This window comes from Melanerpes formicivorus, unplaced genomic scaffold (assembly GCF_026170545.1).
Source record: "Melanerpes formicivorus ecotype bairdi unplaced genomic scaffold, bMelFor1.0.p_v2 SCAF_2, whole genome shotgun sequence".
NCBI lineage: Eukaryota > Metazoa > Chordata > Aves > Piciformes > Picidae > Melanerpes > Melanerpes formicivorus.
The window spans coordinates 36,536,472-36,562,954 of record NW_027142354.1 but is presented as its reverse complement, the minus strand read 5'-3'; the positions used below and the strand labels follow the sequence as shown (position 1 = coordinate 36,562,954).

The 26,483-nt window shown below is 41.5% G+C and overlaps 1 protein-coding gene across 1 annotated transcript in view; it reads left to right on the top strand.

Moving 5' to 3' along the window:
• RMDN2 (regulator of microtubule dynamics 2) overlaps window positions 1-26,483 on the top strand; it is a 62,282-nt gene that overhangs the window by 12,596 nt on the left and 23,203 nt on the right. The window contains exons 5-7 of the mRNA XM_068156446.1: window positions 1,762-1,822; window positions 18,320-18,395; window positions 20,013-20,090. Of these exons, the coding sequence (XP_068012547.1) occupies window positions 1,762-1,822; window positions 18,320-18,395; window positions 20,013-20,090 (215 nt within the window). The remainder of the gene's footprint in view (window positions 1-1,761; window positions 1,823-18,319; window positions 18,396-20,012; window positions 20,091-26,483) is intronic.

The following is a 26,483-nucleotide window of genomic DNA, read 5'->3' as shown; positions in this document are numbered from 1 at the left end:
AGGAAGACGTTCTCCACTGAGAGGATGGTGAGACGCTGGAGCAGGTTGCCCGGAGAGGTTGCTGATTCCCCCTCACTAGAAATATTCAAGGCCAGGCTGGACAGGGCTTTGAGCAACGTGATCTAGTGAAAGGTGTCACTTCCTATGGTGGGAGAGTCGGAACTAGATGATCTTCAGTGTACCTTCCAACTCAATGTATTCTCTGAATCTATGATATATAGAATAGAATAGAATAGATCAGGTTGGAAGAGACCTTCAAGATCATTGCGTCCAACCTATCATCCAACACCACCTAATCAACTAACCCATGCAACCAAGCACCCTGTCAAGTCTCCTCCTGAACACCTCCAGTGATGGCGATTCCACCACCGCCCCGGGCAGCCCATTCCAATGGGCAATCACTCTCTGTGTAAAACTTCCTCCTGACCTCCAGTCTGAACCTCCCCTGGTGCAGCCTGAGACTGTGTCCTCTTGTTCTGGTGCTGGCTGCCTGGGAGAAGAGACCAACCTCTGCCTGTCTACAACCTCCCTTCAGGTAGTTGTAGAGAGCAATAAGGTCTCCCCTGAGTCTCCTCTTCTCCAGGCTAAGCAGCCCCAGCTCCCTCAGTCTCTCCTCATAGGGCTTGTGTTCCAAGCCCTTCACCAACTTCGTTGCCTTTCTCTGGACTCGTTCCAGCAAGTCAACCTCCTTCCTAAACTGAGGGGCCCAGAACTGGACACAGTACTCGAGGTGTGGCCTAACCAGTGCAGTGTACAGGGGCAGAATGACCTCCCTGCTCCTGCTGGCCACACTCTTCTTGATGCAGGCCAGGATGCCATTGGTTCTCCTGGCTGCCTGTGCACATTGCAGGCTCATGTTCAGCCTACCATCGACCAGAAACCCCAGCTCCCTCTCTACCTGGCTGCTCTCCAGCCACTCTCACCCTAGCCTGTAGCTCTGCATGGGGTTGTTGTGGCCAATGTGCAGAACCTGGCACTTGGATGTGTTAAATCTCATGCCGTTGGACTCTGCCCATCTGTCCAGCCTGTCGAGGTCCCTCTGCAGAGCCTCTCCACCCTCCAGCAGATCAACTCCTGCCCCCAGCTTGGTGTCATCTGCAAATTTACTGATGATGGACTCAAGGCCCTCATCCAGATCATCAATAAAGATGTTAAAGAGCATGGGGCCCAGCACTGATCCTTGGGGCACACCACTACTGACTGGCCGCCAGCTGGATGTGGCACCATTCGCCACCACTCTCTGGGCTCGGCCATCCAGCCAGTTTCTAACCCATCGCAGTGTGCTCCTGTCCAAGCCATGGGCTGACAGCTTGGCCAGGAGCTTGCTATGGGGGATGGTGTCAAAGGCCTTGGTGAGGTCCAGGTAGACTACATCCACAGGCCTCCCCACATCCACCAGGCGGGTCACCTGCTCATAGAAGGAGATCAGGTTGGTCAGGCAGGACCTGCCCTTCCTAAATTCATGCTGGCTGGGCCTGATCCCTCGGCCATCCTGCAAGTGCTGTGTGATTGAACTCAGGATGACCTGTTCCATGATCTTGCCTGGCACAGAGGTCAGGCTGACAGGCCTATAATTCCTATATGTATATATGGCTATGTAAAAGATGTAAAGTCAGGCTATTACATTGTCCATCTAAATTTTTACAAGAACAGGAAGCAATTTCTTCTTTTTGCAGCTAGAGTATATTGGCTTGCTTTGTTCTTGGGAGCAGCCTAAAACCTGTACAATAAATTCTTCAATATATTGCATTCTCTTTTCAGGAAAGATTAAAGCTGAAAAGGCTGTTCAGCTGGATCCTAAGAGCGCTGAGAGTCACCAGTGGTAAGTCTGAAAAAGTGTGCATTTTTGCAAACTTCTGTGTATTTATCAAATCCAACAAAAAATTCCCAGCTGTTTTTGGAACTAAATAATTACCTTTATCATGCTGCAGTCTGACATCAATTTAATAAATTGTTAATTAATATCTTCTCATAATTCTACAGAACTCAAGTATCATCAATGTCAGCTAAACATTACATTGAAGTATTTTGTGTAGCATTTACTATAGCAGGTGAAGTGACTCTGTAACTACTTCAGTACATACCACGAACTGTAGAAGAGAGTGTATGCTTACCCCAGTATACTATTGCTCAGAGAAACCATAGTTTTCCATTTACATTCCTTTTCAACACTTTGCAAAATAATGTATTTTGGCCTTATATTTTATCCTTTCTTGTAATAATCTAAACTCTAATAATTAAAAACAGACAGTGAGAAGGCTATGTAAGTTTCATTTAGCTTCTCAATTTTCACTTTACCATATCATTTTCCTCCAAGCTTGGAACTTGAATGAATTTTTTAGCCCTTGCCAGGGCTAACAAACTCTCTGCAAATGTAAATTTTTATCAGATAAAAAAAAAATAATTGTGCTGAGTTCTAGCTGATAATTCTTCACCTTGCTATTTTATTATCCAGTTTTACTGAGCTCATGATTTCTTTTCTAATATTGTTAGTTATTCCTTCCCATTTTGGTTTCTATGTTCTTCATGAATTTTGTTGTTGCATATTAGCCTTTACATACCTAAAGCAAGTCTTTTATCCCATGCTCCCCTCACAATCTAAAAAGAACTCTACACTTCTGGAGTACAATTCACCCAGCTGCGTTTTACTCATCTGCATTAGAGTGAGATTAATTTCCCTTGGGGCTCAGTTGACAACATCTCCATTGCAAACAAAGGGAGCACACATCAGCTAGCTCAGGTTTAGATACTTCATTAGACACAAATGTTTTCATTTATTTAGGCGAGTCTCTGGCTTGGTCTTTCTTTCCAAATCTTCAAAGATGGCTGTGTTATTGTTCCACACTGTTCCTGCCTGCATTGCCATATTTCTATGATTCTTTTGTTTGTTTGTTCCCTGCTCTTTATAACAACTAGGAATCCAAACAGCGGCTTTGTAACAATGGGGTGCTAGAAGTCATGTGTAGTGGCGTCCCCCACAGCAAACTGCCGGCTAAGCTGTCAGCTCGTGGCTTGGACCGCAACACTCTGTGCTGGGTTAGGAACTGGCTGGAGGGCCGAGCCCAGAGAGTGGTGGTGAATGGTGCCACATCCAGCTGGCAGCCAGTCACCAGTGGCGTCCCCCAGGGACCAGTGCTGGGCCCCATCCTCTTTAAGATCTTCATTGATGATCTGGATGAGGGGATTGAGTCCATCATCAGTAAATTTGCAGATGACACCAAGTTAGGAGCAGATGTTAGTCAGTTAGAGGGTAGAAAGGCTCTGCAGAGGGACCTTGACCAACTGGACAGATGGACAGAGTCCAATGGGATGGCATTCAACAAATCCAAGTGCTGGTTGCTGCACTTTGGCCACGGCAACCCCATGCAGAGCTACAGGCTGGGGTCAGAGTGGCTGGAGAGCTGCCAAATGGAGAGGGACCTGGGGGTGCTGATCAACAGCCACCTAAACATGAGCCAGCAGTGTGCCCAGGTGGCCAAGAATGCCAATGGCATCCTGGCCTGCATTAGGAATAGTGTGGCCAGCAGGAGCAGGGAAGTCATTGTGCCCCTGTACTCTGCACTGGTTAGGCTGCACCTTGAGTACTGTGTCCAGTTCTGGGCCACTCAGTCTAAGGACATTGAGACATTTGAACGTCTCCAGAGAAGGGCAACAAGGCTGGTGAGAGGTCTCAAGCACAAGCCCTATGAGGAGAGGCTGAGGGAGCTGGGATTGTTTAGCCTGGAGAAGAGGAGGCAAAGGGGTGACCTCATAGCTCTCTACAACTACCTGAAAGGTGGTTGTAGCCAGGAAGGGGTTGGTCTCTTCTCTCTAGCAACCAGCACCAGAACAAGAGGACACAATCTCAAGCTGTGCCAGGGGAAGTTTAGGCTCGAGGTGAGAAGAAAGTTCTTCACCGAGAGTGTCATTAGTCATTGGAATGTGCTGCCCAGGGAGGTGGTGGAGTCACTGTCCCTGGAGGTGTTCAAGAGGGGACTGGACGTGGCACTTGGTGCCATAGTCTAGTCATGAGGTCAGTGGTGACAGGTTGGACTCGATGATCTTTGAGGTCTCTTCCAACCTTAGTGATACTGTGATACTATGTGACAGTGAAGCTTAGTCAAGATTCAGACAGGTTTGCATTTACTCTTTCACATGTCTTGGAAGTAGTGATGATGCCACCTTGGAAGTGAAGCCTCCCCAGCTGGCTGTAATATGGTGGTTGAAGACAAGAGCATTTCCCAGCTGTTAATTCCTATTAGCTAGAGGTTGCCATAATGGCAGCAGAACAGAAGAGGATGTCTGAGCTTCAGTACTCAGTGCATGGTGATTTGAAGCCCTACACTTGAACACCTGCTGAAAGCAATTTTTTAGCCATTTTGGCTGTTTGCCTACCCCTCTTAGCTAGAGTTACATGTATGAACAACCACAAAATCACATATAAGCACAAGTCCTGCCCCTCTCTCCATCTCCTTCTCCTCAGCCCACGAGACTGACAAAATCTCCTAGTATAAATACAATTTCATTAGCAGAAACTGCATTGACCAAAGTTTGCATGTTGTTCGGGGAGATGTAGGTGGTCTGCTGAGCTTCACATAGAGAGATCCCGTACTGGCAGATCTATCCAGCAAGGGAAGAATTAGGAGTGTAAGAAGATGTTGCAGAGGTATACATGTAAAAAAAACCCAAAAAACAACAACAACAACAACAACAACAAAAACAAAGAAAAAAAAAAACACCAAAGTGTTTGGGATGTTTAAGAGGACAGTCTTAAAATTTGTAAGCTGCTTCTTGTAACAGGCAATGGATTTCTGTATGGTTTGCAGTTTTCATCCTTTTTGTGTCTGAGTTGCAAGTGGGTTGTCAGGGTTACTGCTAACCTGATAGCTTTCTACTGGTGTAGATGGGCACTACAGATTTTTTCACATGTTACCTGCTTGCTTTTTCTGAAATCTTTCTGACTTGATGCAGAATTTTTAAAATGTGATTTTCCATATTAATTATGCTGCTCTAACCAAGGCTCTGAATACTGGGCAGAATGGATTTACATGCTCTAGACACACATTTGTATGTTTTGGTCTAGGCTGCCAACTGCTGTTCAGTCTGTGGTCGCAGTAGATCCTTTTATGCTGCTGCTTAACCAGATGGACTTGTTTTGTAACTGTACATTTCTTTTTTCTTCCTGGGTAGAGGTACTATACACAGATTTCTTTGATTTCATGTTAATTTTGAACAATTTCTTGGGTTTATTAATGCCCTTTAGATTGGTAAATGCTCGCATCCCCTCCCAGTTTCACTTTCAAAGTGTTTTGTTGTTTTTGTGGGTTTTTTTTTTAAATCATTGACTTCCACTGATGGAATTACTGGAAGATAATGAACCCAGTACAAAACTTTCTGGAACATCTGTGATGGTGCTCAGGTTCACATGAACCTGGTTCTGCAACCATCTCTACAGGTGATTTTTCTAAATGGTTAGATTTTGAGGAACATCAGGCAGGACAAAGGCCACAAAAGGGTCAAGCTATATCCCACTTGATGCAATCCTCTAATATTCCATACTTGTGTGTCTTGGTAGAAAATAATTTGTTTGTTTGTTTATGTTTGTTCACGCTGAAGTGGTTTATAAGCTTCTGCAATTACAGAAGGATTTACCCTGGGATGTTGTCAGGTTACACTGATATGCCTGTAACCCTTCTCCTTTCTTCTCTCTCTCTCTCTTTTTTTTTTTTGTGTGTGGTTTGTTGATAGGAATTATGTTTGCCTTTTTCTTTTCTGCCAAGACTTTTTGCACTACCCAGGAGATTTTGGTAGTCAGTTATATATCAGATCTGGATTGTTCAAGTCTGGCTAATGCAAATTTATCCAGTTTATCTAAACATTGTTTTACATGTTAATCCTCATGAAGAGGAAATAAGATTTAAGGGAACCTTCCCTGTAGAAACTGTGCTTTCAAAGTTGTATGCAAACAGAATGTTACCTAAAATAATAAATAAATAAGACTGCTTGTGAACAGAAAAGAGTGCAGTACAATTAAGGCATGAAGAAATAATATGTAAAAGTAATATGAAATACACAGTTATAAGAAAAGAGAGCCCAAAAAACTTAAAAGAAAAAAATATACAATAAATATTTATACAAAAATCATAGAGTCACATAAACAAGGATGACCTACCAGTTTTACCTAAATTCAGAGATGAAGGGTAGTAACTCAGCTCCAGACTGACACTTAAATGTCTCAATTGTATGCAGCTATGTTTGAGCAAGGGACTTACTTTTCACTTGTAGGGGATGGAGAATTGATACACAACGTGTGCCATTTAATGTGCCAGGATATTTGCGTGGCATGGCATATATGACACAGGACCCTGGGGGGTCTGTACCCTTCTAGGCTAGCAGCTGGAAGTGGTGGGAAGCTCTAGGACATTTCCCATGGCTGTAGACATCTGTATCCAGGTAGGGATCCTTTGATCAGAAAAGTTTCTTCAGAGACTGTAATAAGATATTAGATACACAGATGAGGAGCTCAGCATGAATGCAAGCTCAGTGTGAAAATAGTGCTGTCTCAGACCAAAATCCTTCCTTTTCATCTCAATGCCTGCATAAAATTTTATTAAGATGTGTAAGGTAAATAATCTCAGCCTGTGTAAGATAAACCCATCTGTTTTTTTAGACAGATTTCTCATTTTTCATGTAAAGTTATCATTCTGTATTAGATACTTATGAGGAAGCTGGATTTCTGACCTTTACTGAGGAAAGCCTTAGTTGATATTTTACTAATCTGTACTTAATTAATTCTGAGGAGTTTTGGTATTTCCTATCAGCAAAACTGAAGTTTTAACTCGGCTGGTGTAGCTGCTATCTACACTGTTCGCTCATACATTATTTCTGAGGTTCTCTTAAACTGTCTTACTTAACATCTTACTAAATGAATAAGGATTAAATAAAAGTCCTGTTCTTTTTCCTGATCCTGTTCCTTGTTTTCTACTTACCGTTAACCCTTGAAAGGTAGAGGTAGTATAATTGAAGAAGAAATTGAATTCACCTTTGTTGGTTTAATCTTTTGTCATGATTTTCTCATTGCTGATTGCTCTGTACTTTCAGTTATATTTCTTTTCCCTCTGCTGTATTTATAGAACATCTTATTGCCTCCTTTGTATTTTGTGAGTTGCAATACAGCTTGTATTTAGCACTTCTGATATAGAACTTCAGATATTTCATGCAGTTCTGGTATATCTGTATCTTTAATTCTCATCCCATATGCCTAGCTTAATCCTGTGGTCTTGCTTTCGCTTTTAGAGTCAATTATTTCTGGATTTCTAAGTCAATAGGGAACACCTCACTGGAGCTGAATTAGTCTTTGAAACTTCTTCCTGCCCTTCCTCTGTGTGTAAAGGGGTCATTTACTGCTGTGCTTTTGAATATTGTATCTTAATTCTTCTATATAACTTTTTATAATATTGCACTTTTATGGTTTAGTTTTCTTCATTGGAAATATACACTACCTGTCAAGCAAGGATTATGGCTGTAGACCTCTCTGGAAGCTTATTGCTGCTACTTCAAAGCTCTGTTTACCATTTAATTGTCTTTGTCACACCCTGGCAGACACAATTATTCTGGTAAAGCCCTGGAGTAGGTGGAATTATACTGGCCAAAAATATCTGTTTTCCAGAATAGGTTTTTCTCCCATTTTATGGAACTACTATAAGCTGTCTGGGAAATAGAATGTACCTTTTTTCTTCACTAGGAGACTGTAGTGAAACAGTCTCAGGAGCAAACTCTTGCTAGTATTGACCTACAGTTCTGCTGCCTTGTCCTTCAGTTAAGAACAAAAAAGAAAAAAGCCATTTATCTTCTTAGTGGATCACCTTTTTGTAATAAAACTTCATCTCAAGGTATATCAATAATAAAACTGGCTAACTTGTGGATCAGAATACTGACATGTAACTACTATTCATCCTCTAATTAAATTTGATAAAACATATGCAGAAAGAACAGAGCAAATTCTCTTGAAGTAGTCAATTGGTTTTTGCAGCTGTGAATAATTTTCATATCTGAATCCAGATTTTTGAAAACATGTGATCATACTTAGTTGCAAATGAGATCAAAACCCTTCAGATTTCTTGAGTTATGACCTCCAAAAAAAAGAAATAAAAAAACACTAGAAAGGAAAAACATAGTGGTAACTTTTTACTGTTTGTATGACCACCCTAAAGCAAGGCAGAGTAAATATTCTAAGTTGCTTTGTTCAGATGGTGTCAGTTATTCAAGTTGTGAAGGAACTCACATGCAAAAGTTGGCATCAGCCAGTTGCAGGTCTTGTTTTTCCCAAGCCTCAATTAAAATCTTTTTGTGGGTCAGTGATTCCCAAATGATAGCTGTGAAGGGAATCCTCTAAGCTCCTCTTGGACCACGGAGCATCTTTTATCATGCAGCTTTTAACTGAAAGTGCTACATGAACTATTCAGTGCTACAGTGGCTTTGGAGGGCATTGCTTTACAACTTCACAATTGTGGAAAACACAAAATGCAGAGGCACGTTAATAGTGCTTTTATTTAAAACTAAATAATCACTTGTAATTTCTTTTGCAAAACAAATTAGGCTTTTATGTTTGTGGGGATTTGTTGCAGTTTTTTTTCTTCATGCATTTGGAAGAGGTTCAGAACTCTGTTGTTGCCAGAGCCCCACACCTCCTTTTTTTTTGCTGAGGAGGACTTATTACCAGCTTTGCAAAGGACAAATAGACCAGTGCAGGTGGCCAGTGTTCATGAGATACTTAGGTCATTCTTTGCACTGAGCTTTGGTTTGTTTGACATAAACAAATGGTGCTGCTGCTAAGTTTGGGTTACTCTTCTAGAACTTACCTGTTAATAGGAGTTCTCTCTCATTTAGATTGAGGTTATCAAGTGATAACCTACTAATTTTAAGTGAAGACTCCCTCTGAATCACAGCTTCCCCCAAGACATTTCTCTGCTATGTGTATGTGGATTATTTGGAATTACAGAAACAATTTTCAGAAACCCAGGGTTTAAGTTCTGCCTGGAATTCAATTGATAGATTAGCTTTTAAGAGCTATTACTAACCAGCCTGATAAAGTCAAGTTCTTAAACCCATATAACTTGGTTATTTTGATAAATGTGTGGAGCTACACGGAAGCAGGAAAAACATAACTCGTATGTAAGAAGGACTTTTATCTTAGGTGGCATGTACAGGCAAAGGGATTTTATACAAACCTCCCACAAAAAAAGTGAACATGTCAGTTACTTTCATTAGCAGAATTATAAGAGATAATTTGTCAGATCTGGGGTGTGGTGACATAAAAATAATTCTCTAGTGAAACAAAACTCTTTAAAATTGCAGAATGCATTGTACAGTGTTTTCATACCACTGACAGCTTATAAAATTAAATCCTTACCATGTTTCTAACTAAACATTTGTAACCTTCTGCCCTTAATGATCTCTTATTTAGGGTTAGAAGAGACATAACTTAGAAACTACAAGCATCTGTTTCTGTCAGAGTCTTACTTTTCAGGAGTTGAAGCCTTGTGCAGATATACTTTCTGTTAAAAGTTAATATGAAAAAGGTTTCAGGTTAGTAGTTATTTGCCCTGTGTTTGATTCATAGGAATGCCTCCCCAAAAAATTACAGTAATCTTTGTTGTCAATTATGCTTAAATTTAGTCAATAATCTAAATTAATTACTTTTGTAAACATCATCTATAATTTAAAATACAGAAAGGTAAATTCATAGTGTCATAGAATGGCCCAGGTTGGAAGGGGCCTCAGAGATCATCTACTCCAAAACCCCTGCCAGGCACACCTCTCAACTAGACTTGGTTGCACAAAGCCTCACTCAATCTGGCCTTAAACACCTCCAGAGAGCAGGGAACCATGACCACTCTGGGCAACCTATTCCAGAGTCTCACCACCCTCATACTGAAGAGCTTTTTTCAAAAATCCAATCTAATCCTACTCTCCCTCAGACTGAAACCATTCCCTCCAGTCCTATTGCTTGACACCCTTATGAAAAGTCCCTCTCCAGCTTTCCTGTAGGTTCCCCTCAGGTGTTGCAAGGCAGATATAAGATCCTCCCCAAATTCTACTTGAGGATGAACAACCCCAGCTCCCTCAACCTGACCTCACAGCATAAAGTATTTCTGAAAAGCTGTAACTTGTTCAGTAGTAAGTGGATGAGAGGCACACGTAGCTCCGTAGTAAGTGGATGAGAGGAACACGTAGCTTCTGGTTAGAGCTTTTAAATGATAGAATGGTGGAAGGGCATGCATTAGGGACCATCTGGTTGCTGGGCGTAGTGATTAGATTTCATAAAAGTCACTTTGTGCACACACAAAATAAATCATGTTCTAGTGGAGGATTGGGTTGTTGGTTTTTGGTTCCCCCCACTTCCCCACTGGGTAGGTCAGTGGAGTATTTAAATTCAGAAATGTTGTAGTGCCTCAGCGAACTTGGAGAAGGGACCACAAATGCCCTATCTGTTGATCTTCTCCATGGGCACTTTTCCTCTCCACCAAAGAAAGGTAGCAGATGTTGGCACTTGCATGACAGTAGCCCTTCACAGGGCACTGTCCTCAGGTCTGTAGCCCAGCCTGTAAAGAGGAGTATGATGCATCCACAGGAAAAGGTTTTTGAAATAGCACTGCATTGGTGAAACACTGCATCATCTTCCTGCAAGTGCAAAGGTAGGTTTGAAATGTGAAAATATCTATTTACTACAAGTTTATTGCCAGAATGGTCACAGAGGAAATAATTCTGGCAACCTAGAGCTCCCTATTACATTTCTGACAAAGAATAATTTATCTCTGAAAGCTATTTCACTCTCAACAATTGCAAAGGTTATGTCCTACTAGTTTCTTCAATATTGTATCTGCATCTATCTGCACAACTAAAGATAACTTTTATTTCTATAACAGACAAGTTTCTGCCACACAATAATTTAACACAGTTGGGGGTTTCACAGCATCAGAAACAATGTGGCATCCACATGTTCTAGTGGTGAACTTCTGTGAATATGCATTAATGGCACCATTTTCCCTTGTTTTGATATATTGTATGTGTTGCAATAGATTATTAAGCCTGGATTCTTGAATGTCCTTACTTTTATGTTGTGTTTTGTTTTTAGAAAAAAACAAAATGTGCATTTGTTTCTCATGTTTTTGTACATGTCACCTATGAAAATACCTGCTACATATGAGATTTGCCTGGAGCTCAGCTTCAGTGCTCTGGTGAATTTGTAATATGAAAGCTATATTTCTGCCAATTTCTGCAATGTAGGCACAGTTGTATTCCAAGAATAAGAAAAGAAATACAATAAAACCCAGACAACAACAAAAAGTGGCCCTGCCCAAAAGCCCAGCTAACGCTTCGCACCTTGGTGCATTTTACTTTGTATGTTAGCTGTCTTTCACATTCTTAGCCACTGCTGCCATACCCTTACCACCATGAGGAAGGTGATATCAAACTGATACTGTACTTTTCCATGAAACTTAGTATTTTTGTAGATGAAATACCATGGTAGAAAAATAACATAATTTTAAGTACATAAAACAGTGATCTCAGGAAGAGTAATGCAACAAGGATTATAAACAGTAATTCAAAATCTCCCCACATAGGAACTTATATCTCACTGAAGTCAGATTAAAAAAGACAGCTTGAGAGTCTGGCTGCATTGCAGAAACTGTCAGAGTACATAAATGCATGAAACTGGTGAGGGAGTCAATGGCTAAGAAATAAGATGGGATGCACAGAACTCTGAGCTGTACAGAGATGGGGAGATGCAGGAGGACATTTGGAACTGCAATGAAATGATCTTTTTCACAGAATTACAGAATTGTCAGGGTTGGAAGGGATCTCAGGAACCATCTAGTTTCAAGCCACTTGCCATGGACAGGGACACTTTCCACCTAGATCAGGTTGCCCAGCGCCAGATCCATCCAGGTCTTGAAGCCTCATCCCTAGAATTTTTTGACTACTTCTTTGGGCAGCCTGTTCCAGTGTCTCACCACCCTTATGGTGAAGAACTTCTTCCTAGCATCTAATCTAAATCTAACCTCCTCTAGCTTGGATCCTCTCCCTCTAGTCCTATAACTACCTGGTATCCTAACAAGTCCCTCACTAGCTTCCCTGAAGGCCCCATTCAGATACTGGAAGGCCACAACAGGGTCACCTCAGAGCCTTCTCTCCAAACTGAGCAACCGCATGCCTCTCAGCCTGTCTCCATAGGAGAGGTGCTCCAGCCTCTTGTTACCCCACACATAAGCCTTTACTGGTACTACTTGACATGTCAAATGTCTCAGGTGAAGAGGAGGGAGTGGAAAATAGGTATGAGAGAAGTGAATTAAATTCTTTGGTATTAGTAAATATCAAACTCTCCTGTTCACAAAGTCATACCAATTAAATTAAAAAAAAAAAAAAAAATGCTGTTGACATTAAGCTGCTGAAAGGGAGACCTGCACTTCTAAATGTAAGCTCTGTACCCACACATTTCTGAAGTCTGTAAAATAAGAGGGGTTTTGGAGTTGGTACACACAGAAGGAGATAGAACTAGGGAGGAAGAAGCCTGGAAAGTTAAGTGTTATTTCTGATTATGGCCCAGTGAAACATATACAGGGGAAAAAAACCGAAACCACAAACCACCAACCAAAAACTGGCTGAAGGTGAGTGTTCTAATGTGATTTAATCTGGATTTAGAATAGAATAGAATAAACCAGGTTGGAAGAGACCTTCAAGATCATCACGTCCAACCTATCACCCAACACCACCTAATCAACTAAACCATGCAACCAAGCACCCTGTCAAGTCTCCTCCTGAACACCTCCAGTGATGGCGATTCCACCACCTCCCTGGGCAGCACATTCCAATGGGCTGTGTAAAACTTCCTCCTGACCTCCAGCCTGAACTTCCCCTGGCACAGCCTCAGACTGTGTCCTCTTGTTCTGGTGCTGGCTGCCTGGGAGAAGAGACCAACCTCTGCCTGTTTACAACCCCCCTTCAGGTAGTTGTAGAGAGCAATAAGGTCACCCCTGAGTCTCCTCCTCTCCAGGCTAAGCAGCCCCAGCTCCCTCAGTCTCTCCTCATAGGGCTTGTGTTCCAAGCCCTTCACCAACTTCGTTGCCTTTCTCTGGACTTGTTCCAGCAAGTCAACATCCTTCCTAAACTGAGGGGCCCAGAACTGGACACAGTACTCGAGGTGTGGCCTAACCAGTGCAGTGTACAGGGGCAGAATGACCTCCCTGCTCCTGCTGGCCACACTATTCTTAATGCAGGCTTTGAAACTTCTCTGTAAATCTGCCTTATATGGTATAGGCTGTGGTTGCCAAAGTCTAAGTGTTGGTAGCATCTCTCTGCATTTTTTATCATTAAAATTCAGATTGCTTGTAAACATGCTTGATACAACTTGCTGGATCAACCTGCTGTTCTTTCTTTAGCAGCAGGTAAGTTATACCCTTTACAGTTTTATCTTGTTAGAGTATATATAGTACAATCCTGGAGCACCAGAAGGGAAAATTTTAGTTCACCTTGATCTGGACCCCTCTGCTTGAGGGACAGGTGGGCACATGGCATTCATCTCTATCAGCTATGGTTTCTCATAATGCATATAAGATTAGGAGGAAGTTCTACACAGAGAGTGAATGCCCATTGGAATGGTCTGCCCAAGGAGGTGGTGGAGTTGCCATCACTGGAGGTGTTCAGGAGGAGACTTGACAGGGTGCTTGGTTGCATGATTTAGTTGATTAGGTGGTGTTGGATGATAAGTTGGACATGATGATCTTGAGGGTCTCTTCCAACCTGGTTTATTCTATTCTATTTTCAGTGATATTGTGGCAAAGGGACATGATGTTTACTTATTGCTGAGTTAGTTTGACTGTGTTTGTGCTCAAAAAAAAGAAGTATTATTTGTGGATAATTAATCTCTATGCATCTACACTGATTTCAGTAATAAAAAGTGTTATTTCCAGGTGGAAGAAAAGTTAACAGAACTATTGTGTCTGTCTCAGTGAGGTTACGATCATGTTTATTTAGATGAGCTTGCCTGTAGCTAGCTTTATGCATTATCCAGGAGTAGCATTAGCTCAGCAGTTAGGTCACTTCCTTGCAGCATTTGTATGCTATAACTGTCTCTTTATTTTGCTCTGTGAAGATACTATAAAATGGTATTTTAATCTTGATGTTCAAAGGGCAGAAGGCAAGCAGCAATTGAGAGAAAAAAAAAAACAGTATCTTTTGCTTTAATACAAGATATGTCTGTTGTTGCCTGTTCTAGTGGCTATTGGCACATTGTTGTATGATTTAAAAAGAAATAAGTTATTTCCCCTCCATAATTCTTGTAACAGCGTGCAAGGTGATGATCTTAAAACTGCAGGACCCAGACGCTGCCTGCTGTGGCCGAATGTCACCACGAGAGGGGGCAGGTGGCAGCGGCGAGAACAGGTGCGGGGAGCTCGCCTGTTGCCCCATGCTACCCGCCCTCCTGCCTCGGGCTCCTGGGCCCTGAATCTGCATAGGTGGTTTGGGGTTCAATGACAAGAACCTGCTGGAAGCATTTCTAGTTAGCTCCTTCCTCGTTTTCTCTGACTATCTTCCTGATATTACTCTTTCCATCACTGAAAATAACATTTGCCTTGTTTTTTAAACTCTTTGAAAATAATTTAAAACACACTTTTCTGGGAGAAAACATCCCATCCCCTTTAATTAGAAGTGAAATTAATATCTAAAATGCCATAGAAGGTAAAAATAATTAAAAATAAATAAATAATTGATTTATCCTGATTCCTTGCCTCACCCAGTTCAAAAGTATAAAATAGAAAAAACCCCAAGCTAATACATGAAAGACATTTTCTATTTGAGTGGGGAGAAAAAAATAACCTAAAGTATTTAAACCTACTAGGTTAACTTGTTTTTCATTCATTGAAAATTTAACTGGGACTTCCCTCCACAGAGATTTTAGCTGTAAGTAGAAGTTTTTCTTTGAACTGGTTTAAACTAAGGCCCTATTGCTTGTCACGCACAGACCAAGAAATACTGCAAGATGCTGGATTAGCTTGTTCGCTTTTCATTGTTTTCTTTTGTAGCCGCAATCCGTTTAGCTATGGTATGCTGACTTTATCTGATTAGCACTTAATGAGTGAAGGGAATAGGGGAAATGCAGCCTGAGTTACTTAAGCCTAACAAAGTTTTTCAGTACCTTCCCCCTCTTTCTTAATACCTGAACTTTCCTGACCCCCACCCCTTGCTTTTTCCCTCTGTTGTAGCCAGTTCCCATATGAAATGTGCTCCCACTGCAGCTTTAGCTGTCAGAAGTAGTAGTGCCATTAGCTGGATTTTGTTCAGTGCACATTGGTCACAACATACATCCTGCTCAACAGTGTTTGACAGTCTGTCTGGAGCCCTTAAAAAATTCAACTACTGTTATTATGTGTGGACTCATATGCCTTACCTGGGAACACTTGCTGACTAAAAATGCAACAATCTGTAGTATGAGTATTACTAACTTAAAACCACTAGGTATAACTGTAAGTAATAAAATTATTTAATTAGATTAGCAGTGTTATTTTATTGAGGATTCACTGGAGCTTGAACAATTACATTACATACAGAAATTCAAGAAAGCTGAGCTTCAGTAAAGCTTAAAAAACTGTGTGCACCACACAGGTTGCTGATCTGTTACCATAACTGACTTGATAAGTTTCTTGCATACATATCATGTTTTCTTCTGGACTTCAACTTGGTTTCCTTCTTTTAGGATTGATTTTTATTTTAATTTGATACTGCTGCTTAAATGTATCTGTGGAGGGGAACTCCACCACTGCCTTGGGCTGCCCTATCCCAAGGTGCAGGGAAACAAGGAGGAGCAACAACAAAACCTACTGCCCCACCACCATCCCGCTTCATCTTCCCAAAGCGGCTCCTGCCCCCTCTACACCATCCTCCCCCCCTGCCTAAACAGCTTCTGCTTCATCACCACCGTTTCCCAGAGCCAGGGGTAAGACCCTCAACCAGCTAAGATATCACACAGAGGAGCTCAGCCTCACTAAGGAGGCCCAGCCAGCACCCATGGATGATATTGGAGTAGTCATCAACCTTGTTCCTAACAACCGGGGGGCCACCAGGCTCCCTGGCCTTTGTTGCCACCACCACCATCACCCAGTGTGCACCATGGGGACTCACCAGAGACGAGAGGAGGATCCTCCAGCCCAGATGGGCTCAGCTTGGGGCTTCTACTTTTCCTGGTGGGGATTAAAAAGGGGAGTGGGCCAGGAGGGCAAAGTGGCCACATTTGGGGTGGGAGGAGACTCCAACAGAGCCCAGGTACTCTGAGTTTGAGGGGAAAAAGGAGGGAAATGGCAGGGGGAGCAGTATGGAAAAGGGGCAGATGTGGTGGCAAAGGGGAGGTGGTGGTGAAAGGATGGGATTTTAAAATAACTTTTTTTCCATGAAGCTTTCATAATGCACAACTGCAGTTTATGGTTTGCTTTGCCAACATGTAAAAAGAGCAAAGCCACCGATATTTCGTAAAACAAAGCACAGTGGTGGCTATTACAATGAAATCTTTCCATAATTATAATTTTCCTTGTGGGAAAATCTCTGCTTTTCAGATCAAGATAAAAAGTTTTAACAATAACAAAAAAAAGTTCTGCAAGAGTGAATTTTTTCCCTGGATACCAGCAGACATCACCAGGATGACTGAGGGACTGGAGCACTGCCCTGTGAGGAGGGGCTGAGAGCCCTGGGGCTTTTTAGTCTGGAGAGGACAAGGGGCAATGGATATAAACTCCAGCATAGGAGGTTCCGCCTCAACATGAGGAGGAGCTTCTTCACTGTGAGGGTCACAGCGCACTGGAGCAGGCTGCCCAGCAGGTTGTGGAGTCTCCTTCTCTGGAGACTTTCACGACCCATCTGGATGTGTTCCTGTGCGACCTGTGCTGGATTCTATGGTCCTGCTCTGGCAGGGAGGTTGGACTTGATGATCTTCAAAAGTCCCTTCCAACATCTAACATCTTATCACAGTATCACCAAGGTTGGAAGAGACCTCAAAGATCATCAAGTCCAACCCATCACCACAGACCTCATGACTAGACCATGGCACCAAGTGCCACATCCAATCCCCTCTTGAACCCCTCCAGGGATGGTGACTCCACCACCTCCCTGGGCAGCACATTCCAATGGCAAACAACTCTCTCCATGAAGAACTTTCTCCTCACCTCAAGCCTAAACTTCCCCTGGCACAGCTTGAGACTGTGTCCTCTTGTTCTGGTGCTGGTTGCTTGAGAGAAGAGACCAACTCCCTCCTGGCAACAACCTCCCTTCAGGTAGTTGTAGACAGCAATGAGGTCTCCCCTTTGCCTCCTCTTCTCCAGGCTAAACAATCCCAGCTCCCTCAGCCTCTCCTCATATGATTCTGGTAGTTTCATGCAGAAATCCAAAGTTGTCTTAATACCAATGAAAATTTGTCCAAGGAAAGTACAATCCTCATATGTGCAAGAGATTCCTTATGCATAGTATATTCCATAGCTGTTGAAATCAGTGAAAAGCAACAGAAGTCTAGGAAGAGTGTCACTAAGACAGTACTGTTGGTTAGGAAATCTGAACCTTAATCAGTAGCGAACTTTGAAAATATTTTCCGTTATACCTGTTTAACAAGACAATTTTTTTTAATGGAAATTAGCTCACATTTCTTTTATTATTGTCAGTATCTCCACTTAATATTAGTATTTATAACAATAATCTTAGCGATAGGCAGCTAGTAATAGCTGTAGTGATCATATTAGAGAGAATATGTGTGTAAGTTTTTAAATAATTTAAAACATATTAAAGAAATGTTGGAGGTGCCAGAGTGCTCTGAGGTGCTTGAGAAGGGTAGAGGGCAACTGTGGATGATTTTCGAGGTCTTCCTGCCAAGCATGCCCAAGGGATTTGCCTTTCTGTGTGAGGCACTGCAGTAGTGCACTGCCAGACATTCCCAGTGCATTACAATGCAGAGCACAGTGTGTCCAGTTAAACTGCTGTCAATGCTGGAAAGAGTCTGGAAGTGTCACAGTCTGATATAAATGGTAGAAATTTTGTCAGAGACATCCCTGGTTTTTTTGCTTCACTGACAGACCAAACAGTGCCATTTAAACTTCTTGTTTCCATTATTGGTTGTTTTTTCCCTTTTGTCTGCTCCTGAATAATGTATAGTTCATGCCAAACCTCTATCCAGCCATCAACATGGAAGAAAACCAGGTGTTAATCTGTGAATTAGGTATTGAAATATTTTGTAATTTGCTTCAAAGGTTAATGTAAATCATGAAAAGTATGTGTGTGTGTTTTTCTTTTCCCCTCTCAGGTTTGCAATTATGTGTGGCTATATGTCTCAGTTTGAAAGTGTACAAAACAAAATCAGGAATGGTTATCTCTTTAAGGTATGTTTTTGTAGGGTTTTGGGTTGTTTTTTTTTAAGCTATTCCTTCAAACTATTTCCTTATATAGTGCCTAAGACAGATTTTTTTCGACACAGTATTTCAGTCTCACAGGCCTAATTTGGTGCTGACGTTAAAGTGAAGAGGCTGGTTTTATGTATGTAACTAGAGGAATAGAAGAACTGAGGTAGGATTCTGGGAAATAGCAGTTAAGATTTCAGTTTTGTTTTGTAGTCAGAGATGGGAGAAAAGGGGACTAACAATTCTGTTTAGAAAATGAACACATGAAATATTAAATGATGAACTAACACAGTTCTGCAGTCATTCTTCATACCACCGTTAAGTACTTAACACTGTCCTTTCAAAGGTAATTGTGTTTTTTGGTTAGCACTTTGTGTTACATGTTCTGTCTCCTTCCTTGTCCTTGCCATTGCTTAGGTGCTTTCCACCCCTTGCCCTCTGAGCTGAAGTCCCTCCTTTCTAGGTGTCAGAGGCAGCAGACACTTCCAAGGGAGTGTCTGGGATGGCTCTCTATCACATCACGTCCGTGTTAGGGCTTGGAGTGTCGCAGAGCTTTCCTATGAGAGAGCATTAATTACATCTGAGCTGTGCCAAGTGAGCTAAGCCCAGAGTACTGGAACAAGCTGGAAACAAAGTGAAAATGACAAATAACCCAAGCACTGCTGTTGCTTAAGGATGAAGTTTGAAAGGACACCCACCCCCACCCAGTGTTGGCCATAACTTGTTCAGGAAGGTTTCCCTCTTCGGAAGTAATTACTGAAATCAGCATGAATCTTTTGGAAATGATAGGATTTGGAAAAATAATAGCATGAAAACATATCTCCTGTCTGATTAGTTAGTGGACAAAATGATGAATAATAGGCTGTTATATCCATGTAACAGTTATTTTAGTGACTGGCTTAATTAGAAAACCAGAGATATCTGGGAGGAAAAGGAAGAACTTTAGGCGTGCAATTTATTTTGAGAGGCACATGGTAGTTAGAGGTGAAATAGTTCATTTTTCTTCAAACTGAGGTTGAGCAACAAGACTTTCTTTAGTCAATTAAAGAGTGAAATAAAGATGCCCATGATGTGTAATGGAAGTGGTTTGAAAGAAGCACCTCATTAAGTGCTTTATAAAGGTTATGTTTTCAGTGTAAACAGAATAATATTTTCTGAATTTCACATTATATATTTCCCACTTCACTGGGGCAGTCACATTCCTGGGTGGAAGAGATTATGCTTCAATGATGGGTGCTGGCATGTAAGATCCATCAAAGAAAGAGAATGGTTGCTTTCTCACTGATTTGGTGTGTGATAGTTTCCTAATGCTAACTGTAAATTAATTTAATTTAAGTTGTTGCCTTTTTTAGACAAAAGATCTTGAGTTCTTTGATTGAACTTTACAGCTGTTTTGTTAGTTTTAAACACAGCATACCTTCTTGCATTGTGTGCAAAACTGGTGAATAATTTGGTTCATGGTTTCCCTCTAAGAGGGATGTTAAAAATAAATTGCAGCAGAGGAGGCTTTCTGAATTTATTTATTATTTGCAACAAACTTCTTTGTACACATACTCACCAAACAAATATCTAAAGTAACACTGATTTTCTTTCTAATAGGAGCACCTAGACAAAGCAATTGAACTTAAACCTCAAGATCCTTTTTTATATTACCTGAATGGAAGATGGTGCTATTCAGTAAGTTGGTTTTGTTTCAGTTGGTTGGTTGGGGTTTTTTTATCTATTGTATGAATTGAATATACTGAAAAATGATAATGCACTTTGAATCAAAGAATGAGACATAAGTAATTGATAATTAGAAGGGAGAAAGGGTGATTTCTGGTGTTGTAAGCCTTGATTTCAGTTCTTTATTCTGGCACAAACTTTTTGGATGACCTTGGACCTTTTGGTAACTTTATTACTCATCCATAACTGGAGTTAATGGCACTCACATGTTGTGAGCTTGTCTGTGTCAGGAAGGCTGCCTTATCAGCTCGGTAAATTCTAGAAGAATGTCCAGGTATAAAAATTCACCAGAAAGTTTTTCAAGAGATAAAATTTGTGTTCTGCCAACACAACAAGTGCTTTTAAATACTGTGTAAATGACATAGTGATAAGTACTTAGAATAGAATAGAATAGAATAGAATAGAATAGAATAGAATAGAATAGAATAGAATAGAATAGAATAGAATAGAATAAACCAGGTTGGAAGAGACCTTCAAGATCATCACGTCCAACCTATCACCCAACACCACCTAATCAACTAAACCATGCAACCAAGCACCCTGTCAAGTCTCCTCCTGAACACCTCCAGTGATGGCGATTCCACCACCTCCCTGGGCAGCACATTCCAATGGGCTGTGTAAAACTTCCTCCTGACCTCCAGCCTGAACTTCCCCTGGCACAGCCTGAGACTGTGTCCTCTTGTTCTGGTGCTGGCTGCCTGGGAGAAGAGACCAACCTCTGCCTGTTTACAACCCCCCTTCAGGTAGTTGTAGAGAGCAATAAGGTCACCCCTGAGTCTCCTCCTCTCCAGGCTAAGCAGCCCCAGCTCCCTCAGTCTCTCCTCATAGGGCTTGTGTTCCAAGCCCCTCACTAACTTCGTTGCCCTTCTCTGGACTCGTTCCAGCAAGTCAACATCCTTCCTAAACTGAGGGGCCCAGAACTGGACACAGTACTCGAGGTGTGGCCTAACCAGTGCAGTGTACAGGGGCAGAATGACCTCCCTGCTCCTGCTGGCCACACTGTTCTTAATGCAGGCCAGGATGCCATTGGCCCTCTTGGCTGCCTGGGCACACTGCAGGCTCATGTTCATCCTACCATCAACCAGTACCCCCAGGTCCCTCTCTGCCTGGCTGCTCTCCAGCCACTCTGACCCCAGCCGGTAGCACTGCATGGGGTTGTTGTGGCCAATGTGCGGAACCCGGCACTTGGATGCGTTAAATCTCATGCCGTTGGACTCTGCCCATCTGTCCAGCCTGTCAAGGTCTCTCTGCAAAGTCTCTACCCTCTAGCAGATCAACTCCTGTCCCCAGCTTGGTGTCATCAGCAAATTTACTGATGATAGACTCAATGCCCTCATCCAGATCATCAATAAAGATGTTAAAGAGGATGGGGCCCAGCACTGATCCCTGGGGGACTCCGCTACTGACTGGCTGCCAGCTGGATGTGACACCATTCACCACCACTCTCTGGGTTAGGCCATCCAGCCAGTTCCTAATCCAGCTCAGAGTGCTGCTGTCCAAGCCATTGTATATGTAAAACTGAAATAATTGTTTTACAAGCTTAATTGTTGACTTTTTATTTATTTATTTTTATACTTTTAGGTAAATGGTGCTTGTTCTTCTAATATAAAAGTTGTTTTATTCTTAAGCACACATCTTTGATGTCTTAGATGGCTATCCTTATTGCTTTATCTTTAGTGCTCTGAAGAATCTTGCCAAAAGAAAATGTTCTTGCATGGTCTGTGCTCTAAAAAATTACTGGGAGGCTTCTCAAAGTAGTAGTATCTGCTAACATCCAATGAATTACAGTTTTGTCCGTTTCCTGCAGCTACTTCTAGTGCTAGTCACTATGAAATGCCTGCAAACTGTAAAGAACTAAAGAAGAACCTGTGATACTTTATAACTTTTGACTTTGTCCTTATCTGCAACAAGACTTAATGCAAAATAATCTTTCACCACTTTTTCAGATAATTTTTTTAACTTCCAATGAGCAGCCTTCAGCAAGTTGATTTGAATAAGGAATGACACCAACTTTTTCAAAGAGCTTTTTATTTTTTCCTTTCACACTGTATTCTTGAATATCAGCATTAGCTATGCAAAAGTTAGTTGCTGAAGATTGTTCTATTCTATGCTTACTGTCCTGCCTTTGAAGAGCTTTTTTCTCTCACCAGTCATTTCTCAATCACTTGTACTGTACAGTGTCCAACAGCTGACTGCAGCTTCCGTTTCTGCCCCAGATGTTTTTTCAAGGCTTATTTCTCATTTGAGATACTTCTTTTGGAAACTGTACATATCATCTCAACAGACCCCCCTGCATTCATATTGCACTGGTGTTTTTTCTTAACTCCTTTCATTTTAGTGACAGTCACCACTTGCTGACTAATACATGTGGTTTGTTGCACTATATCATACAAAGTCACATGTCACATTTGCAGCATCTACGCAGGACTTCCATACTGAACATCAAAGCCACAGATTAGCATTTGCTTTAGTAAGGATTGATATAATTATTTTTTGTATAATTCTTGCCTTCTGTGACTGTCACGATGAAATAGTAATGTGCATGGTAAAATACTGGAACAGGTTGCCCAGGGATGTCGTTGAAGCCCTGTCCCTGGAGACATTCAAATCAGACTCATTGTGGCCCTGAGCACCCTGATCTAGTTGGAGGTGTCCCTGCTGACTGGAGCGGGGGTTGGACAAAATAACCTTTGAGGGTGCTTGTAGCCTGATGCAATCTATGAAGGTTTCATATTTTAAATATATGTGTAAGTTAGTTCATATGATTTAATATAGGTAGTGTTTAGAGTCTGTGAAGTTTCATTTTTGTTTTTGCTAAGGAAAAGTGGAAACTACCTTACTCTTCCAATCAGCAAGAAATACTTTTTGGAAGTGAGTTGATCTGTATCATTGAGTATAGGAATTAGTTTTCTTTCTTTAGAGGCTTTTGTGCCATTACGTAGTAGCCCTTTATCATCATGTGTTTGTAGGGCTTTTTAGTGTTTTAATATTTAGAATAGTTTTTTAAACAAAGTACATAACTACTTAAGATGACTACGTGCCATTACAGGACTAATATGGGGCAGCTAGCATAGCTGGATCAGAGTCTCTGCTAAATGTTAGTGTGGTCTTAAAAATCAGATCTTTTTGGATTTTCTTTCTGCAAGTTACATGCTATGCATCAGATTCATCTCTGGTGTAACTCAGGATTTGTTTGGGTTACATCTGTGAACAAATTGACCCAGTTCCTTTGTCTGTGTGCCCTGTAAGTCTTCTTCCCTTACTGGAAAGTGAAAAGCCCAGGAAATTCAAGTTGTATATATGCCTAAATAGCTGTACAGACTGTCCTGGCTCCTCAACTGCCAAGAAAGAGAATATTTGTGTTTTAAACTGTTGTGTTGGAATTTTAAAATTGCTGTCCAGTTACTTAACCTTTTCCAGAAGTCAAAACATTGCAAAATTATTTAATACTATTTTACACTAATGTATTCTAAAGAAAGCGGGGGGGAGGGGTGAAGAAAAGAAGAAAAGAATGTCTTTGGGGATATTTAAATAGGTGCCATTAATACTTTACTGAAGCTGGATCAGTAGGATAATTTTCCTATATGGAAGACAACTGTGTGATCTGTCTTCAATGAGCTATTAGCAAGGAAACATTGGAAGAGGAAATCATTTAGAGCAGCAAGTCAACCCTGGCTGAATTTTCAGTCCAAGTGGTTTAGTTTCCTTGGTACCTGGCAAACAGGAGTGGTGCCTTAGGACTGGAGGAAAGCCAGTGTCACTCCAATCTTCAAAAAGGGCAAGAAAGAGGTTCCAGGAAACTATAGACCGGTGAGCCTTACCTCCATCCCTGGAAAAATGATGGAGCAGCTCATTCTGGAAGTCCTTACTACACACATGGAAGAGAAGAAGGTGATCAGCAGTAGTCAGCATGGATTTACCAAGAGGAAATCATGCTTGACTAATCTGATGGCATTCTACAATGTTGTAACTGAGTGGGTAGATGCAGGGAGACCATTGGATGTAGCCTACCTTGACCTTAGCAAGGCTTTTGCAGTGTCTCCCACAACATCCTTGTGTGTAAGCTCAGGAGGTGTGGAATAGAAAAGCAGAGAATGAGATGGATTAGGAACCAATTACACAATAGAGTGCAAAGAGTGGTGATCAGTGGTGCCAAGTCCAGCTGGAGGCCAGTAACTACTGGAGTCCCCCAGGGATCAGTGTTGGGTCCAGTCCTGTTCAATATAAATAACTTTGATGAGGGGACAAAGTATCTTCTCAGCAAGTTTGCTGACAATACCAAACTGGGAGGCTTGGCTGACACACCTGAAGGCTGTGAGGCCATTCAGTGAGACCTGGACAGACTGGAGAGCTGGGCAAAGAGGAACCTAATGAGGTTTGACAAGGATAAGTGCAAAGTTCTGCATCTGGAAAGGAATAAGAAATTGCACCAGTACAGGTTAGGATGTGATCTGTTAGAGAGCAGCCTCATGGAGATGGACCTAAGAGTCCTGACGGAAGTGTGCTGAGTATGAACTTTACAGTCAGCTGCAGTCCAGCTCTGTGGGTGGCCTTCTTCCATCTTCAGTATTAGTACTGAGATTTGAGTAGAATAAATGGATGGGAACTTGTTGCTTGATAGAGCTATAGAAGAGATTGTTTGAAAGAAGCATCTCTCCTAGCTATGGGATAATGAAGAGTGGCCTCCTCTCCATGGCAAGAGGCCAGGCTGTCATGGTGACCAATTCCTCTCCAGCCCTAGGAAAGTTTAGGAGCTAGCCAGTGGTCCCTCAGCCCCTTGCTTTTTCCTCTTGAGCAAGTGGGACTAGCTCTCATGTTTGCCAGCTGGGGAGCGTTGTTCCTTGAGTGACCCAGTATGTTTGATCTTGATATTCTGTGGAAACACAGTGTTCCTTGCAGTGCTCTTGTGAATTTTCAGCTGCTGGTGGGGACTGATGTCAGGGTTTAAGAGACCTAAAAAAATCAAAACTTACTTAAGGTTTGGAAAGCATCTGCAGGGCACAGACAATCTTCATTCTTTAATGTTCTTGTTGTAGCTATTGCTGCAGTAGCTGTTTTTGTTGTTACTTTCGGCTGTCCTATACCATTCTTGGAAGATGGATTAAATGAAATCACGGTACCACTGAAGCTGATGACAGTTAACAGTTTCTTTGCACTTGATTTTATATGGATCTCCAGATATGCTTTGCACTGTTTGGAAGAGCCTTGACTGTGGAAGTCAAATTTGCACTACATACAGCATGCTTCACCAGAGTTTCTGTTGCCTGTGCTGGTTCACACATAGAGAATGCTTAATTAAGTTAGTCAGTATAGTAGGAATGATGTTTCCATTTCACTGAACATGGCATTAAGATTTTCTGTAATAAAGTTATTTCAGATTAAAGACTCTGCTTTTGTGTCAGCAAGGGAAGGGTATAATTTACAGTTCATCATTACTGCTCCAGGATTCCACTTTGTTTCTTGCATAAAACAGGTCTGGGGTTTTTTCCCCATTTATCCCACCTTAGTCATAGAGAGATGCAGACTGACTCAGGTGGGGTGCAGTTAAGCTCACTTTTCTCTAACCCTCCATAAGATATAATTTGCTTTGTGCCTTTTGTAGTTGAAGGAAAGAAAGAAGACAGAGAAATGTTCATGCCAGGCTAATGTAGGTGAAGAGGAATTATCTAATGGAAATGCCTCTTTCTGTACTGACCATGCAAGGAACCTGAAAAAATCATTTAAACTAGGCACTTTGTTTCTGGATGGCTAGAGTTAGCTGCAGTGAATCCATCAAGCTAGTGACATATAAATCTGACTGCTCAAAACATCACAGATCTCTCAGACTATCTGTGTAGTAGTCACAAACCACAGTGCTGGAACCAGCACTCATTTAAAGAAAGCTCACTGTTGTGCAAATATATATTTCAATTTAAAATGTTGTTTTAGCTTGGTGGGGCTTTTAATAGAAAAATGGGCAAGTACATGTATGTTTGCGCTTTTTAAAGTTTGAACAGCACAAAACAGCACCCAAGCCAGACAAAATAAGGACTAAAACCCCAATAAATCGGTTATGATTAAATCTTGTAAGAAAATAAAATGACTGCCAGGAAGAACTTGTTTTTCAGTAGGTAATGATGGCTCCACATGGAAAAACTGTAATTCCATTTCCTCACTATTGCATAACAGCAGACATGTGTGGGAATTTTACCTATTCAGTGTATGTGTCCCGGGGTGTTGTGTGGCCTTTCAGAGAAGGGTGTAAATGTATGCAATTATTTTTTCCCCTTCTCTTCCTCCTTTTAGTAAGCTAGCTCTATCTTGATGTGATGGACCTACAAATATAGAAAGTTCCTTCCTCTTCCA